The sequence below is a fragment of the Cydia pomonella genome, chromosome 1, assembly GCF_033807575.1.
Source record: "Cydia pomonella isolate Wapato2018A chromosome 1, ilCydPomo1, whole genome shotgun sequence".
Taxonomy (NCBI): domain Eukaryota; kingdom Metazoa; phylum Arthropoda; class Insecta; order Lepidoptera; family Tortricidae; genus Cydia; species Cydia pomonella.
This window is the reverse complement of record NC_084703.1, coordinates 12,067,778-12,086,063: the sequence shown is the minus strand read 5'-3', so window position 1 is coordinate 12,086,063 and position 18,286 is coordinate 12,067,778. Positions and strand designations below refer to the sequence as shown.

The following is an 18,286-nucleotide window of genomic DNA, read 5'->3' as shown; positions in this document are numbered from 1 at the left end:
TAATTAGTCCATAACTATTGGAGTATTAATCAATAATAATATATGTTTTGAAGTTGCAAAGGGGTCATCCATTAATTACATCACATGTTTAGGGGGAGTGAGAGGGTCAAGAAAAAGTGTCATGTTGTGACAAAGGGGAAGGCGAGCAACAAACTTTATGACGTCACTTTAACTTCTTCATCTTTGTTTTCGTTGAAAACAAAATTACCAAAAAGTGACGTTACACTAGGGGGGAGGGTTTTGCTAAAAATGAACAAGTGTAACAAGGAGGGATGGGGTCAAAAAACCTAGAAATTCGTGTGATGTAATTAATGGATGACCCCTACTAATGACCCAAAATAGCTGTGATTTGGTTGATGCATATCAAAGTTGCTTAATTCTGTAAAAATCGTAGGGGAATTATTGAACAGAATAAACTTATCAAATAGTCATGGCCAAAATTTTATTTCTTTACTAACAAAGATGTGTTACGATCAGACATAGAAGTTTTTGTGGCAAAATAAAGTGATTGACTAAATCAAATTTCGACATGTCTAATATCAATGTTACCTAGGCGTTATAGATATTTTTAACATGGTATAAAAAGATTGCTACCGCGAAATACACAACATGTTCAATATATTCTTTGATACACCGATAGATAGTTTCTTATTTTTTGACACTATATTATACAGTATACTTTTTTATTTTTAAATACTTAATATATGTAATAAAGAAATTATGGTCAGATTTGTAATTGATTTGCATTCTTGAAATTTCCCAGTCAATTATATCAAGTAGAATTTACATCTTTTAATTATTAATCTATGACTGACTTATCGAAGTTATTATTTGTCGATGTTCCATTTTCTCAAGCACTCGTCTTTGCCACAAAAACTTCTGTCTTGTTACGATATATTTGTCCGATTGATGCTGACTGTACCTATTATTTTTGAATAGCAAGTTGCATACCGTATAAACATAAGTCCATGCCCTTGTAGGAAAATGCGGCAGCGTCGGGTAGCGGCGAGGGCAATGTAGAGAACATGGAAACAGATCCCGCACCTAGCGGCGCCCAGGAAGAGGTAAAGTGGCTCGCAATTTGCCTAATAAATCAATAATGTTCATTACAGAACGTGAAACTTTGGGTCATTACTTCTTAAAATCAGTATTACTAACGATTTAACTCAATAAAAAGGCCCTTAATTTTCACATTGTAACACACTTAAAAAAAAAAAACATTTTTTCATTACGGCCATAATCCTAGGCTATTAGGCTAACACGTAATCCACTTGGTTAAAAAGAGTGTGACTTTTATCACTAAGCTTTCTAGTGCAACGAGTGGCTCTCCTGACTAGTACATTGTATAGGACCAAGAATACAAACAAAAAAAAAACATGTAAACCTGTCATTCCACCAATGAGTTTCTGCATGTATCCATGAAATGATGTCATGCCACCAATCAAGTCATGTTATTTCGTTTCATTCTTTAACCTTTTGAAAGTCACGCCTGTTGTGCATGGCGCGTGATCGTGAACCGTGTCGCAATGCACGAAGGTTGATATTGGGCTGTAGTGGCGCGCGTCAGTTGACGTTTTTGGCGGTCAAAGGGTTAAAGCCTTGAGATAATAGTAGACTAAAGTGTAACATGATTGCAGGGTGACTCCACACTGGACGAAGCTGGCGAAGCGCCCCCAGACTCGGCTGCGCGAGCACAGCACGCGCGTCGCAGGTGAAGTATTTTTTCAATATCAATCAATCAATACATTTATTTATTACAGACAACATAATGGTCCACATATTGTCAGTTTGAACTTAATCTACATGTTAGTTTACTAACGCTAATAATAAATGAATAAAAGTGATTTGGTCCTCTGGCTCATTTTGCATATCGAATGCCCGCCTTCCACTGCGAGCGGAACTCAAACTCAAACATTTACCTACTCAGCAAATAGGCCACAAGGCACGTTTATGTCAAGATGTAATTCACATAAATAAATCATCATTATTATCAAAAAAACGAAATATAATTGCAAACAATAATTCAACAAACATGATTACATTCGGAGTCTTCTTAACTCGCAATTATGAGAAAAAATGGATGGAAGGCGGGTAAAAGCTGTTCATAGTAGAATAGGTGTTTAGCATTAATTGGAAGGTGCGGATGATTATCACAATATGTAATTTTTATAGACGTCAATAAGACTTATATATATATTATATAGTATTTAATAATGTCGGATTACTTTAGGCAAAGAGCTATTGTAGGACAGGGGACACAGAATATTGGTCACTGAATTGCCAAACGTACATTTTCGACAACCAGAGTCAAAGCAGAGTTACCGCATAATGTACTGAGCCGTACAGCCCCACCTCGTGTAGCTGTCAAATTCTAAGCGCGGAATTGTCTTGAAACTGTACTCATCTAGTTAATCTAGTGCCATCAATAAATCTTTGTTTTAGGTATACATTTTAATTATTTTTTGACGATAGCTGGAAGAGATCCTCATAGGTTCGCAGTTTTACTTTTAATTAACTATCTGATGTAAATGGACGAAACAAGAATAGGTGTTACGTACAATAAAATATTTATGACTTACATAAAAATGTGCCCCCGAGTTTGACTTATAACAGCCAAAGTACCGTAAACCGTGCAGGGGCGTACAGTGACATCAAATTTACTTCAGCGTTCATATCCGAAGCACGATATTTTTCTTAGATTTTGCATCCTTTCTCTTATTAAGAACTGTCAGTATTAAGACCTATTTATATAGCACAAGGTTCTCTAAAATGATTACATCCAAAGTGATGTTACGAGTTTGATCGTTTTGTGTGATCGTTGCCTTATACTTAATGCTATTGGTCTTTGTCCACAGAAGCTACCGCGCAATCCGTGCTCTCCGCGCGCGGCACTCGCGGCCTCGCGACCTCGGGCAGCTCATGGAGGAGCTGGAGTCGCTGCAGGAGCAGTTCGCGCCGCACCGCTCCCAGTACACGCACCTGCTCATGGCTGCTAACAGTGCCGAGGTACACCTCACGACAGTTGCCCGCAGGAGCTACCACCACTCGCGGTCCAGCGGCCTCGGGCAGCTCGGGCTAGTAGAGGCTTTTTTTACACTGGACTAGCTGACTAGATCTCACTAACGATTATAAAATAATTCTCAATTCAATAAAATATAGTATCCAAAGTTCCAATTTATAGCTAGCATATACCGTTACTTTATGTTAACCTTGTTTTCATACAGCCGCCGATCTACACGGAAGAGGAACGCCAGAACGCGCAGCGAACCGTCGACATTGTATCGGACATCATGCACAGTTTCGCTCACGCCTATCACGCCGTGAGCGACATCAACTTCCAGGTCGGCCAGCGGAACCCGCGCCTCACCTCCGAGGCGTCCGTCATGCGACACCCGCTACCCATGCAGGTAACTTGCAATATATTACGCCACGGTCACGAAATGCACGCTCAACGCTGACGTATGTCGAATTGATGTCCGACTGCTGGGCATAGGCCTCTCTTGATCTGTATGACTCCCGATTCAATACTTCCTTCGGACAGTTATTAAAGGTGTCCGCCATCTCCACCTAAGTTTACCCCGGCCACGTCCTTCTTCCGGCATCCACTTGATGTTGGCCCACCTAATATGCTGTATTATTGTATTTGAGTGTTTTTTTATTAACCCTAGACGGCTGTCCAACGACAAATGCCCTATGATAAACCATAAAGTACTTGTATATTTTTTTTTTGTACATTTGGCTGTGCTGTTCTTTAGGCTACAATATACTTTAGGCCTTTTGCCAAGTAGACCGTTACCCAAAATATCTAAATGCAAGTGGTGGCAACAACTGGGGCTTATATAACTTCTTTTTTAACCAACAGCAGGCGCACATTAACGTGGTTCAGTCTAACCGCCGCCAGCCGGGGCAGAACGGCACCGTTCCGACGGCGGGCGCCGGCGTAGGCGCGGCCAACACCGCCACCGGTCAAGCCGCGCCTACTACCACCGCCACCGCAACCAGTGCCACCGGCGTCACGAGCGCCACCGTCACCAGCGCCTCGGCCACGGCCACCGCCACCAGCACTAGCGCCGCCGCCCCCGCGCCCAGCGTCACCGTCACCGGCAACCTGACTGACGCTCAGCCAACTACTGAACCCAACGCCCCAGGCAGAAACTCCACTCAGCCTACCGTCAACATAAACATACAGCCTGATCCCATCACGTACCAAGTGGAGATCGAGACCAGGGTGCCGATAGCGTTCGCTCTTGAGAATGCCCTGTTAAACGGGCTGACCGGCGCCCATGCCCAGGTGCCGGCCGGTGGCGGCCAGCCGGCCCAGCCCAACCAGCCGCAACCACAGCAGGACGGCCAGGCCAACCAGACGAACCAGGGCAACCAGCCACAACAACCTAGGCGTCAGGTGCTCTTTGGTGAGTATACGCATTGCCAACACCTGCCTCCTTTCTCAACAAAATCTATTTTACTCAAAATTTCTTGATCTGTTACTCAATTAAATGTGATCCATTTGGCAAATGATTAAGCTGCAGACAACTGAATTATCAGAGACTTCATGTAGCACCACCTAATAAAGTTATCTAAATAAGTCAATGGGTGTTCTCTTAACTAAATGAAAGTTAGAATATTTTGTATTGATTTTTATTTTTATTTAATAAAATTACTGCTGACCGTGGAGTTATTTAGTTTAGACGGTATGATTTTTTGTGAAAATGTAGTAAAAATAGTTTTTTAAGTGAACATCAAACTAAGCTACGCGGGCTGTAACCCTACACCTCTGACCGAGAAGATTTAAATCCCTCCTAAATTTTAGAAGCGTATCCCAATATGGGTTCGGCTAGAAACTCGGCGGAACACATCTTTTCAAAACATTAAATCTTATAATTAACATGCATTAAATTAAAAAGATAATTTAAATTAATGATACGACGGTATGATTTTTTGTTAAAATGTAGTAAAGTGACTTACATTAATAAGTGTTTACGTATAAAAAGACATGTTAAGATTGTTTATCCTTATTCTATTGCTAAACAAATGAGGTATAGAAAAGTTGGTAAGCTATCATTATTTTATCAATGTTCGACTAAATAACTGTCCTGTGTCTTAAACTTTGGTATATTTAATTTATAAGAAATAACTTTTCTACATAACAATGATTCCGTGAAATTAAATTACATGAATGAATCGTCCAAAAAAACATGATTAGTGTTTCAATTTTTTAATGAAATGAAAACACGATAAGGGGTGGAATTAATCTATTCCCAATCCACTATAACTTGGATCTTTTTAAATCGAGAGTGAATAGACATCTTTTAGGTAAGCAGACTCCATCCTAGACTGCATCGGTACTTATCATCAGGTGATATTGTAGCCCAAGGTTTACCTTTTTCCAATAAAAAAATATTATATAATTTTGTAATATGAAATTACTTGAAAAATATTCCGTAAACCAAGGGTGAACCGAATCAACTAAATAGTGTCCGGAATGATCTTTACACAATCTTATTTTAATAAGTTTGTGGGCAGATAATTGTTAGGTATTACTTTGATAGTTTAGTTGTCTGTGATTTTTTATTGCTTTTGAGCAAAGATTCATTGATTTTATTAGGATGTGAAAAGTCTAACTCCCTTATTCATAAAACTTTACGAGCCGAATTAGTTAAATTATGTTTTATCCCTTTCTTACAAATCCTTAAGTCAAATTGACGTATAAAGACAAACGATTCATAGCTGATTCAGCTAAACAGTCAATGAAACTTTGCTTCGGAATATATTAACGATAGAAGATTTGACTTAAATTAATTAATTAAATGTTATTTTTCCATAATCATCAAGGGGGCATAGGTACAGATTAACATACGTTGTCGACTTCGGGGATATTCTATTGATTTATTTGTCCTAGATTTTGAGAATTTGTTCCGTGGCCTAGGCCAGAACGGCAGTCTGGGTGGCGTGGAGGTGGTAATGAGTATGGAGGAGATCCCCAACGGTCAGATCGTGGGGTCGGTGCCCGCGGGGCCGGCGGCGGCCGGCGCGCGCCCCGAGCCCGCGCTGCACGGCATCGGCGTGCAACAAGCCGACGGCGGAGGTAATACTCCCCACATCTTCGGAGCAGACAGTTAGTTATTTATTTTTATTATATTATTTATACTGTCAATAACCAACATCCTGAATTCATACAAACATCTCCATGGGCCGACTTCGCTTAATGACACGGTAGGGCAAACATAAATTAACACAACACATTACATATAATTTCCCTGCAACTTTTTTACTTTATATGACTTAAAGGAGTCCTATACTAATGACTAAAATTTAGTGTTTGTGTGAACTTAGCTATTTGTTTCCTCGTTTGAGCAAGCTAAAAAAAGTATATAATAACCGTATTTTTTTTACATATTTCGTCATTTTATTAGACCTAAACCTAACTTATAGTAACTATTAGAAGTTGCAAAAAAAGGTTCGGTGGCACACCCTAATGGATATTGTATATGTATAATGTGAAGTTTTAGTAACAAGGGCACATATTTTGATTTTAATTTGTAACAAAATAACACGACCATAAAGGTACTAATAGTTATTGGTTTTACAAGGGTGCGAAGTTGTTTTTTTAACCCCTCGTGCTAACATTGATATCCGAGAGAGCGAAAGATACCATGAACCACGAGCGTAGCGAGTGGTTCTAAAAATGGAATCTTTAGCGTTGTGACAGTTTCAAGGCACAACGGTTAAACGAATTTTGCTCCCGAATGAAACAAATAATTTCAACACATTAACGTGAGGAAAACACTAGATAAAAGATAAAGATAGTTTATTTTTTAAGTAAGCATATTACAATGCGTTTATGAACGTCAAACAAAGCTACGCCGGCTCTAACCCTACACCTCTGTCCCGAGAAGATTTAAATCGCTCCTAAATTTTAGAAGGGTATCCCAATATGGGTTTGGCAAGAAACTCGGCGGAACACATATTTTCAAAACATTACATCTTATTATGAACATACATTAAATTAAAAGTACAATTTAAATTAATATGGAACTAAAAAAACATACAGTAGGTACCCTCTTTAAAAATCCAGTGCATACAATTTATAGCACTGGATTTTTAGTCCAGGACATTATCATTGCCAAACATCTTTATCCATAATCGCTCATTTTGTAACGTGCTCGTGAAATGAGTTTTTGCTTAACAACGGTTTTGAATTTAAAGAGTGTAAGCTCGGTGAAATTTTTTTGGTATCTTGTTATAGCTTTTCTACAATTTCCCAAGAACGAGTTTCTTCTTATAGCCAGTCTGTACTGTAAGCAGCCCCTATTAACTGTAAACATTACAAATCTAAATCATATGAACGTTATTATGTTATTAAAAACATATTTATAAAAAAAAAGATTTTATTCGATTTATTTTAACGAGCGGGTAAAGAAAATGTATAGTGATGTAGTCAATAAAAGAAAAGACACCCTGTTATACCACAGATAAAATTAAGTAAATGCATTCATTTTGTAGCTTATTAAAGAGGCTAGCTTTGGTGAAAAACTTGGAGGTGTGTTCAAATTCTCTTGGTTTACCTATAATTTTAACTCACAGAATAATTAAAAATAATATCTCTTAATAAAATCGGTTTGATGGCTTGTTGTTGTGATGATTTCTTCTGGATTATACTCACATGTTAGTACATTTATGAGCGAGTCTGTTTCAAGCATGGTCCTCCTAAGCATGAATAGCATGATATTAGGCGGACATTATATAGTATATTTGAAAACCCTGGCGAAAAAAACGTATAAAAGCAAATTTACTAAAATAAATTACTTTGGAATTTACATACCCTGTGTTCCTCCCCAGTCTACCTAGGCGGAATGCCGTGGGGTGGCGCCCCGAGCGCGGACCTACTGCAAAACATCGTGTCGTCTGTGATCCGACAAGGCCTGCTGCCGGGCGGCGAGGCCGTCGCGCTGCAAGTGGCGCACGCCATGCCGACCGCCGCGCCCGACCAGCAGCCGCAGCCGCAGCCGCAGCCGCAGAACGGACACACTCCGAGCAGACACGGTAACTATCAGTCTTACCTCGGCTATATGGACGATTTACGACGATACTCTCTCCTGCGAGCCCCGTTCACGTTCACACAACTTTGGACGTTTTTTTAGCCCGACTAAATACTAAATTATGGACTATGTTTTTCGAAGGTATAGGCAGTCGGTTTTTTTTAATTCGATTTGCATCGCCTTGGCTATCAATTAGGTCTCGTTAATGCAAATGGTAATACTAAAGGAGGGTGGGCAAATTGGCCTATTTGACCAATGTTGGCAAGGGATATGTCACCGGAGAGGTTATTCTAAATTATAAAACTTTTACTGTGGCAGGTAGTCCCAAATCTTTGTGTGAAAAAAGTTATCGCTGCAAAAAGTAGTGTGAGTTGAAACGTGACTATATATACTCGTAGTTCCTGTGTCGCAGATCATGAAGGTTTTGTTATTGTCGATGATTTTGTGTCACGATATTTTAGTTATTTATTCGTTTTCTTACACTTTTTTGTAATATTTTTTTTAAACAGAGTTTTGACAACGATTGTCATACAAAAAATGGAGTATATAAAAATACATTTCCGATGGTATGTCGCTTATTCTTTTTGGTTCATAGGCCAGTGTCCATACAAATCTGCCCATCCTCCTTTATTTGCAAAGTTCAACAAGTATTCCGTCCTTGCTGCCTTCAGTAATTAAATTGGAAATAAGCATTGCCCTGAGTGAGTTGTGTTTATTCGCAGCCAACCTGCACCTTCGACGCGCTACGACTACGACCCGCGCGCACGCCGTGACTCTCAACAACTTCATCTACGACAGGTTCCTGTTGTGCGTCAGCCCGCATGCTCGCCGGCGCTTGCTTAGACGCAGGTATGCCATCAACAATGACATTTTAAATGTAAGGGCGCCTGTTTAGAGACGTGAATGCTATATTCATACCAAACCCAGAAAGGAATGACTACAGGGCTGCTAAATCCTTTAGATCCATCAGTCTTACAAGATTCCTGCTGAAAACTTTAGAACAATTATGTGACAGGGATCTTAGGTTTCAAACGCCAAAAATGCAATATTCAATAGTAAGGTTAAAACTCTGGTAAATCTCAGAAATCGGTCCTACACATGTTGTCCACCGTATCGAGTGAGCCATCGACGACAAGGAACTGTGTCCCGGCACTTTCATTGACATTGAGGGTGCCTTGGATAAAACCCACTTTACCAGTATAGAAGAAGCCTTGGCAAGCCGCTCCGACAGTAGGGCAGTCGTAATTACTCTAAAGAGATACATAGTTATATCAAAATTCATACACGCTGGTTGGACTAGCCTACCCCTCACTCCCTTCACGGAAAATTAGGCTCCAGTCGTGGATTTGCCGAAACTTGCCCGTGCTACAATACAAAAAGGCGCTTAAGTGCATTAGGTATTTGGTCCAACTAAAAGGCCTTTACTATGTTGCGGATTTTCAGTGGTACTAATGTATCTTACTGGCAAGGAGACTCATTGACAATAGACGTTGAAAGACATCGAATGCCACCAATGTATACTAGAGCGTACTCCCATCTTAAAGGCTGGCAGCGCATTTACAACCACTCTTGTCTTGCAGGTGTCTATGTGCGACTGTAATCGCTTACCATCAGGCAATTACTCTGCTCGTTTGCCTCCCATATCATAAAAAAGAAGACATGATTTCGCAATTGTATACGATATTACCACAAAAATTTACAAAAATGCTAGAAAAATATTATGAATACAATAAAACTTTTACATCAATAAAAGGTCGAAAGATTGTGTAGCATGCCAATAAACAATGTTTGAAAATTAGTCGTTACATTACCGGTCCTGAACGTTTATTTGACTATACGTGAAATACGCACATTATTTCCACATGAACAGGGAGCAGCAGCAGCACCAGGCCGCCGCGCACGCGCGCGCCCGCGCCGACCGCGCCGCCGCGCAGAACATTGAGGTCCTACGCGAACGCAACTCCAACTTCACACAGGTTACTCATACTACACTTATAATTTTTTTCCTATACAATATTTTTTAAGGTTATTAATTCAGTAGCAAATTTTTGACATGGGCTAATATTCAAAACAGATAAGTATTTGACTTTTTAAATATATATATTATAATCCTAGCTATTTTAACTCCATGTGCTTTGTTTCTCAGAACCACATTCAGACTATGGTAGATTTGCTGAGCAGCGAGCCTGGGCGCGCTTCGTTCACAAACGCTTTCTTCGTGGCTGTTGTGAGTAAAAATATAATCAAAATAAGATATTGAATGACACCACCACAATTTTCCTGAAAATTCCCTGCAAAATGAGTGCGACGCAATTCAAGAAAATAATTAATTGGAACATACGGTTCGAGTAAAAGTTCCTTGATCCACCCATAACGTCCGTATTGTTTGTACGCAGGCCCGCCACCTGTTCCTCACGGAGCCGATGCAGATCGTGTCGGGCGAGTCGGCGCTGGTGCCCAACGAGTTCCAGGCGCTGCGCCAGATGCTGCGCGTGTACCTGCAGGAGCTGCTGATGCGCTCCGGCGGCATGCACAGTGACCACACCTTCGAGACCGTGGCCGGCTTCCTCGTCGACGAGCAACACGACTTCTTGTCGAGAGTGGTCAGTGCACATTGTTCATGGAAAACTTATTTTAGAATAGAATAGAATAGAAGAAATTTATTCAGAAAACGCTTAAGTTTAGGTAATAAATGAGACGACAGAACCAATTTATTATTAAGCGTCACTGAAAAGGTCTCCACTCAGCTTAATGTCAAGATAGCACCTAAGGATCTCGACGCTGGTCTTCCGTGGAACCCTTTCCGCGGTTTCCGTCCGCCTTAATTTTACAACAGCGTCCGTTAACCTTGAATATGAAGTTTGATTGGTCCGACTCGCATCAAGCATGCAAGGAATATTCCTTGAGTGACTAAGAGCATTGTAAAGTCCCGTGCTCATTGTATATGTTTTTGCTGGGCGCATACCGGGCGATAACTTGTCATCAGCGCGTCCGTCAAGGAAATAGTACTTTGGTAGAGTTGTGCGACAAATTTTAACCATGAATACAGGGTTTTATTGGCCCGACTCGCGTCAAGCATGCGAGAAGTATTTATTGTGACAAAAGAGATAGAAAATGAGGCAGACAACTTTCTGTTGCTCGTTGCTATGGTAACGGTAATTGGGTCATAATCATAAGTTATTAGAAAATTGTCATCAGAAAACAGCTCCAAAAATCTATTCTAGTTTTTTTTACTAACCTTTAAGTAAGATGATTGAAAATTTTACCTCAGGAAACCATTGTCCCACTGCGCTCGGAGTTCAACTTCGGAGCGTCGATGCGTGCGCTGATCGCCTCGCGGCTGCCGGCGATCGTGGCCTCGGTCATGTCCGATTCCGCCACCGAGGCGTTCGTGGCGCGCTTCTACGCCATGTTCTCGCATCTCTTCACTGATATGTGCACGCTCATGGCGTACTGTTGCCGCGACGGTGTGGACGGACTGCGCACGCTGTTTAGAGCCTTTCTGGTACTTTGTAACTTATATTTTAAACCGTTTACGACCGCCGTCAACCAGTTTTAAACCGTTTACGTCACAAAACTTAAAAATTAATAACGATTTACTACATCCGCTAGTTTACATCACTTTGGTACTCTTGGCAGTAACAATGTATCTGTAGTCACGGCATGCTTCATACAAAAACTTGGCGGGCTACTTGTCGTGGACGAATATAGAATAGAAAATGAGGCAGACAACTTTCTGTTGCTCGTTGCTATGGTAACGTTGCTACAACTTTTGCAATTTTTCTAATTCCAACTTAATAATCCTTCTTAGTATGAACTTGTAATATTCAAGCACTACAAGTTTTTTTCATTATACAGGAAGAGAAAGTACGTGATTGGGGCAGCGAAGACGTTCAGCAAGTGCTAATCACACTTGGCATGGAGAACCTTGGTGTCGTAATTAACAGCCTGAACGCCATCACACCGGTCGACCCCATACAGCAGTTCGTTATACGACGTGCGCCTGCTGTAAGTACTGCCGAGTATAGAAAATCTGCAAATACTTTTTTAATGGTATAGTTTGAAGTGGTAATTCAAATGACAATCGCAGTATGGCAAATTGACAGTCTGCTTGTCCTTACTTAAAAGTCTTAAAACATACTTTGTTTTACCTCTCATTATTTAAACTTTATTGCTCACATAAAGAAAATGTACAAATGGCAAACTTAATGCCAAAAGGCATTCTCTACCAGTCAACCATTGGGTCAAACAGAGACATTTGTGTATGTTGGTGCAGGAAAAAATAATAACAAATAATAAGGAAAAAATTAAACGTGAAGTCAAACGTGAAGTAATAGTTAAATACTACTACTTATAAAATGTATAAAAGATAGACTAATATATATAATTATGTACATATACATGATGGTGAACCTTATTTAAGTTCTTCTGACAGAAGATGCTTGCGAAGTAGTCGTTTGAAAACGGGTTTGCTTGGGGCTTGTCGAATAAAGAGAGGGAGGAATCACAGAGACGGATTGCCTCAACGGCGGAAGAGTCATTATGTATCAGTTGTATAATTATTGTAATAAGAGTCGCCGATATAGGAGCATATTGTTTTACTAGGCCGCCGCGGCGGCGCCGGCGGCTCCAGAGCCGAGCCCGATGGACGTTGCCCCTCCGGCCTCTGAGACGGCCCCCGCCCCCGCCGCGCCCGCGGCGCCGACGGACCCGGCGCCCACGAACGCCTCCGACGTGTCGAGCACCACGACGGATGCCGGCGAGGCCCGCGCCTCCCGCCCGCTCTCCAGCAACGAGGCGGCACCGGCCACTGAGCCGCAGCCTTCGCGCTCTACACCTAGCCAGAGTACAAGGTACATGGATATCCATTTTTAATTGTACTGTCAGCTATTAAACCATTTCTAGCTATTAAACCATTTCTTTTTTAGTTTAAGTTTAACCCCTCTTTGAATTTCGGGACCCATTGTTATTAAAATAAATATATGTAAATGTTGCTATGAAATGATGACATGACTTACGTCAAATTAGGTCCGGAAATACTACATATCAGGTGGCATGAGTGAAGATGATATGTAAAGGAATTTCATACTGCCTTACACACCTAGGACTGTAAAGCAACCTTCTTTTGTTTTTTAACGTCAAATTGTGACACAACGTCTTGGTATCCAACCATCAACTAGCTTCAGTTAGCTTGGTACGGTGATTTGTTGTGCATATTCGTTGCTAAGCAACGGCGGTGGCGCAACGCGCGCGAAGCAACGGCGGTGGCGCATCGCGCAGGCGCGCGGACTTACGCGCGTAAGGTTGTACACCGCTGGTAGAGTGGCGAGCCGAGTAGGTCGCCACAAAACAAATTGACTAAGTTTTTTTGTTTTAATTGCACGTTTGAGAAAAGCACTATACATATCTCGTCGAGAAACGTGTATATATCTACTTGGCCTGCAACCCTACGTTTCCCGGCCTCTATAGTAATGTACTATTAATTCTTATTTTGTTAAAACAGAACGAGCCGACCGGAGCGTGAGACGGCGCCTCAAAGGACTTCCCCCGACTCACAGTCTAACAACCTTAACTTCGTAAGTTTCCTTCTGAGGCCAGTCGCACATTACTCACGTTCCCGTACGAATTTCACTCGCGAGAACATTTGTAAGCTCTGTACCGATGATCTCAATCAACCCCTAGTTACCCACCGACACAATACCGGGTCAACGAATCTAATGGTTTTATTGCTGGCAAATCTGGACCTCTGTAAGATGAGGGGTTGATATAATAGTAGTACGGGAGCGCGCTCACTGGATAAGAATTCGTAGGTTCCGTGGTTGGTTTGACAAAGAAACAGTTTAAGTTTACACATTCTATCCGTACGATTGGTAATTTAAATTAACATGCAACCTGAATTCCTATCCAACATGCGACCGGCCTAACTAATAACTCACATAATTTACAGCCTCTATATTAATGTTATTGCAGCGATGTCCTATACGACAGGTACGTAAAATGTTATTCCAATTAATGTCATTTATATATAGAGACTTAAATGGCAGTCATAAGCTATGAAATTGTCCGGTTTGGTATCAGATATTTCAGCCGTTTATATTTTACAATTAATTTTAACAAAACATTCAACTCGCGTATTTTACAATCTGTGCAAAATATATAAAAAAAGACATAGGTGTAGGAAAACACGCAGTGGAGCCTTTTCTCACTTCTCTCTCATTATTCTCATGACAAAGAAAAATCTAGATAGAATAGAAGTACATGTGTACAATACCGTCAAGAATAATATACATTCTTGAGTTTTTGTGGAAAACATAATATACAACACTAGTTCACATAATGCAGGTTCTACTACTAAAACTAATCTTTTTTGAATATCTCTTTCAACATGCTGAAAGCATTAGTGCAAAGAACATCGTCAACTGTATACATTTTAGTCTAAACAAACAAATAAATAAATAATAATGTGTGAGTGAGTGTTTTCATTAATAGTATCACATTAAATGGCGTCTTTGTATTTATTTTGTATTATTCTGTCATTAAGTTATGTAACTATTAGCTAAATTATTATAAGATTAGACACTTATGTATACGATATTACTTTGAAGGAACGAAAGGTTGTTTTTTATTAATAATTAAGTGTTTATTAATTATTTAATTTTGTTTTTATTTATTTATTATCGGATTTCATTAATTTGTGTTTGTATGTGTAGGTACCGCCAATGATGCTGCTACAGCACTGGGGTGAAGAGTGGGTACCGGTGTTCACTCGCGACCAACACAACATGAGCGCGGCTCAGGAGCCGTACAGCGACGCGTACCTCTCGGGCATGCCGAGCCGCAAGCGGCGCTGTGTGCGCCAGTCGCGGCCCCCACACACGCTCGAGTCATTCATCAACGGTGCGTACACTACCACTGCAGCGCCTAGCGAGTGTGCTGTGTTCACTCGCGACCAACAACGTGCACGTAACCTGTGAGCCTTACAGCACCTACCTGTCGGGCATGCCGAACCGTAAGCTGCGCTGCATGCGCCAGTCGCGGCCCCCACACACTCGAGTCATTTGTCAACAGTACGTACACTCCCACTGCAGCGCCGAGCGAGTGTGCTGTATTCATTCGCGACCAACAACGTGCTCGCGACCCATGAGCCTTTCAGCGCCTACCTCTCGGGCATGCCGAGCCGCAATTGGCGCTGTGTAAGCCAGTCGCGGCCCGCACAAGCTCGTCCTCAACTGTGCGTACTCTACCATTTCAGCGCTGGAGCGAGTGTGCAATGTAAGTAAAATATTCTTAAGATTGTATTAATCAAGAAAGTAGATTTGCCCAAGCGGAAAAGGAGACCGTCTCAAACACGCGGTTACTTGTCAAATAATTACAGTTTTCAGATTTTCCTTTGTATATGCCTAATTAGTGCCAGATTCCAGAGCCGCCAGAGCTTACCTATTTTCTCATGAATAAAATGTATGGGATAATATAGTGTTACTATGTACTTTTAATGTCTGCATACTTGCTATATTGGTCCGACGGCCGTTTGTCCAGTACAAGGTGCTAAGGGTTGGTAAACATATTGTCATATAAACTTTATTTCTAATTCGCCTAGTTTCAGAGTTAATACCACTTAAAAAAAAAAAGTTTTTTAATTGTGTTTCAGTGCATAATACCTTTTTGATGGCAATGACGCCACTATTGGATCTAGTCTAGACGTCCTTATTGACAAATATGAAAGTGCCAAGGAACACTTTGTATAGGCTAGTTTTTTCAAAAAAATGTACCAATTCATATTAATCCATACATTTTCCAAGAACATGTACTTAGTATGTATAAAACCATTAAAAAAGTAAAAAAATACATTTTTTGTGCGGAATGGACTTAAGTTAGTATCAGATTTTTTCCTTCTTATGACCCCAGGAATAAGTGGTTAATTTTTATCCGTTTCCTCGCGGGCACCTTGTATAGTCTATCAAGTTTCTACAGCATCTAGAAGTGGGGTGTAGGTTTTTGGTCTACAAGTCTTAATTAATCAAATAATTACCAATATGTGTTTTTTTTTTTATCGAGTTGTCACTAGTTTTTAGATTCTTTCTCCTATGTATACCGAATAGCCTACCTTGGTGCCAAATATCAAGTTTCTAGGTCATCTGGCAGGGGGTTTAGGTATTTGATCCATAAGACTTAATTAATATGTTTTTTCCATCAACTTATCTAAGAATTTTCAGTTTTCGGATTTTTTCCTTATATTAAAGATAAATATTGATTGAGTAAGATGCGTAAAATCTTAGACAATTTCGTGCTTCGCATTTGACAGTTAAACGAGATGGCGTTGTTCAGGAATGTAAATGCTGCTGTAAATGTATGGATTTTACTATGGAAAGTAGAGGTAAGGAAGAAATTTCCATGTACCAAAAAGTATCTGTCGAAAATCCTTAAATAGGTGGCGCTACAATACCTAGAATATTTGAAAAAAAAAAAAAATTAAATCATAGACAGCGCACATTACACCGTCAATAACCCTAGACGTTATTATTCTTAGCTACTCTAACGCTACTCTGGAGAGTTTTGGAACTATGATTTATAGCTGACAGCTGAACACTTTTGACACGGACCTATAGGGACCGTGCGCGTTGGAGGGTCTGCCATCTTTTGGCCTGAATCGGAACAATAAACATGTAAATTTACACGTCACGTGTTTTCTTGTGCATAGTAGGTTCTGCCATCTTGTGGGCTACATTGGAACAATAAACATCACATTTACGCCTCGCGCCAAAAATCTGACGGCTCCTGTGCTGCCTCCTATAGTTCATGCACGCTCCCTATGGAGATTTTACGGTAACTCAGATTGTCAAAAGTTGACATTTGTCAATTCAGTGACCGCAAAAAATATGACGCAGTACAGCGCCATCTCTACGTTGATGGCCAAAGTTCAAGTTTCAATGTCATCTGGAAGTGGGTTAGGTTTTGATAGATTTTTGATCTACAAGTCGGGTTCCGTAGCCAAATGGCAAAAAACGGCACCCTTATGGATTCGTCATGTCCGTCTGTCTGTCCGTTTATGTCCCAGCCACTGTTTTCCGAAACTATAAGAACTAATCTGTTCAAACTTGGTAAGTAGATGTATTCTATGAACCGTATTAAGATTTTCACACACACAAAAAAATAAACAATAAATTTTGGGGGTTGTCCATACTTAGAACTGAAACTCAATTTTTTTTTTCATCAAACCCATACTTGTGGGATGGATAGGTCTTCAAAAATGATATTGAGGTTTCTAATATATATTTTTTAAACTGAATAGTTTGCGCAAGAGACACTTCCAAAGTGGTAAAATGTGTCCCCCCCCCCCCCCCCCCCACTGTAACTTCTAAAATAACAGAATGATCATACAAAATAAAAAATGATATACATTACCATGCAAACTTCCACCGAAAATTGGTTAGAGCGAGATCTAGTATTTAAGTAGTTTTTTTTAATACGTCATAAATGGTACGGAACCCTTCATGGGCGAATCCGACTCGCACTTGGCCGCTTTTTTTTAGTTAATTTATAAATAAATATTTAAGCTACGTCTATGAAATTTTGTATTTTAGTTAAGCTGTGTGGATTACTCGTAGGTTAAATAGGTTCCAAGTTGTGGAAGGGTTAAAAGTAGCTCGAAATTGTTCGTGTAATATTACACACGGTTGCTGAGTCGCCAGTTCCTTTTTTTGGCTGGAAACGCTCCCGCGTGTCTAGATGAAACTCCAACGATACTAAAATTAATAGGGATCCAAGTTATTTTTCTCAAAAAATATTGGTCTGAAACGTCAATGTAATGGAATGAATAAAATTCAAGTGTCACATTACCCTTCGCGTTTGAAAAAGACTATAAACCTCACACGCACTTAGCCGATTTTATGAAAAGCGTTGAATTTAAGGTCGCACCTGACTTCAAATATAAGTCATTATCAAGTAGGCTTATACTGTTTTACTAATTCTTCTCCATTGTACATTTTGATATTTCCGCGAAAATTCCAACTCACTTGGCATGCGAGTCCTAGAAAGATTATTCCTATGCATGTACATTAGCCGGATGACCTACAGATTGTTTTAGGTTAGGTTAGGTACTAGGCCAGAAGATTTTCATTATTGTCGTCGTTTTAATGTTTTATTGTATATTCAAAACAAAAAAACACTAACAACAAAAAAATAAGGATAAAAATCCGAAAATAATGGTTGTCAAGTGGTTGTCAACCCATGTCTTCAAAAAACATCGC

General features: G+C 40.3%; 1 protein-coding gene across 2 annotated transcripts in view; it reads left to right on the top strand.

Annotated features, from left to right (window-relative positions):
• LOC133515332 (large proline-rich protein bag6) overlaps nt 1-18,286 on the top strand; it is a 35,005-nt gene that overhangs the window by 5,556 nt on the left and 11,163 nt on the right. The window contains exons 6-21 of one of the 2 annotated variants that reach the window (XM_061847808.1): nt 981-1,064; nt 1,638-1,711; nt 2,856-3,006; nt 3,225-3,407; nt 3,863-4,412; nt 5,900-6,085; nt 7,840-8,043; nt 8,762-8,888; nt 9,910-10,015; nt 10,186-10,266; nt 10,436-10,642; nt 11,311-11,544; nt 11,898-12,047; nt 12,645-12,892; nt 13,543-13,615; nt 14,750-14,936. In XM_061847808.1, the coding sequence (XP_061703792.1) occupies nt 981-1,064; nt 1,638-1,711; nt 2,856-3,006; nt 3,225-3,407; nt 3,863-4,412; nt 5,900-6,085; nt 7,840-8,043; nt 8,762-8,888; nt 9,910-10,015; nt 10,186-10,266; nt 10,436-10,642; nt 11,311-11,544; nt 11,898-12,047; nt 12,645-12,892; nt 13,543-13,615; nt 14,750-14,936 (2,845 nt within the window). Of the gene's footprint in view, nt 1-980; nt 1,065-1,637; nt 1,712-2,855; nt 3,007-3,224; nt 3,408-3,862; nt 4,413-5,899; nt 6,116-7,839; nt 8,044-8,761; nt 8,889-9,909; nt 10,016-10,185; nt 10,267-10,435; nt 10,643-11,310; nt 11,545-11,897; nt 12,048-12,644; nt 12,893-13,542; nt 13,616-14,749; nt 14,937-18,286 lie in introns of both variants that reach the window. The other variant, XM_061847801.1, reaches the window with a different exon arrangement.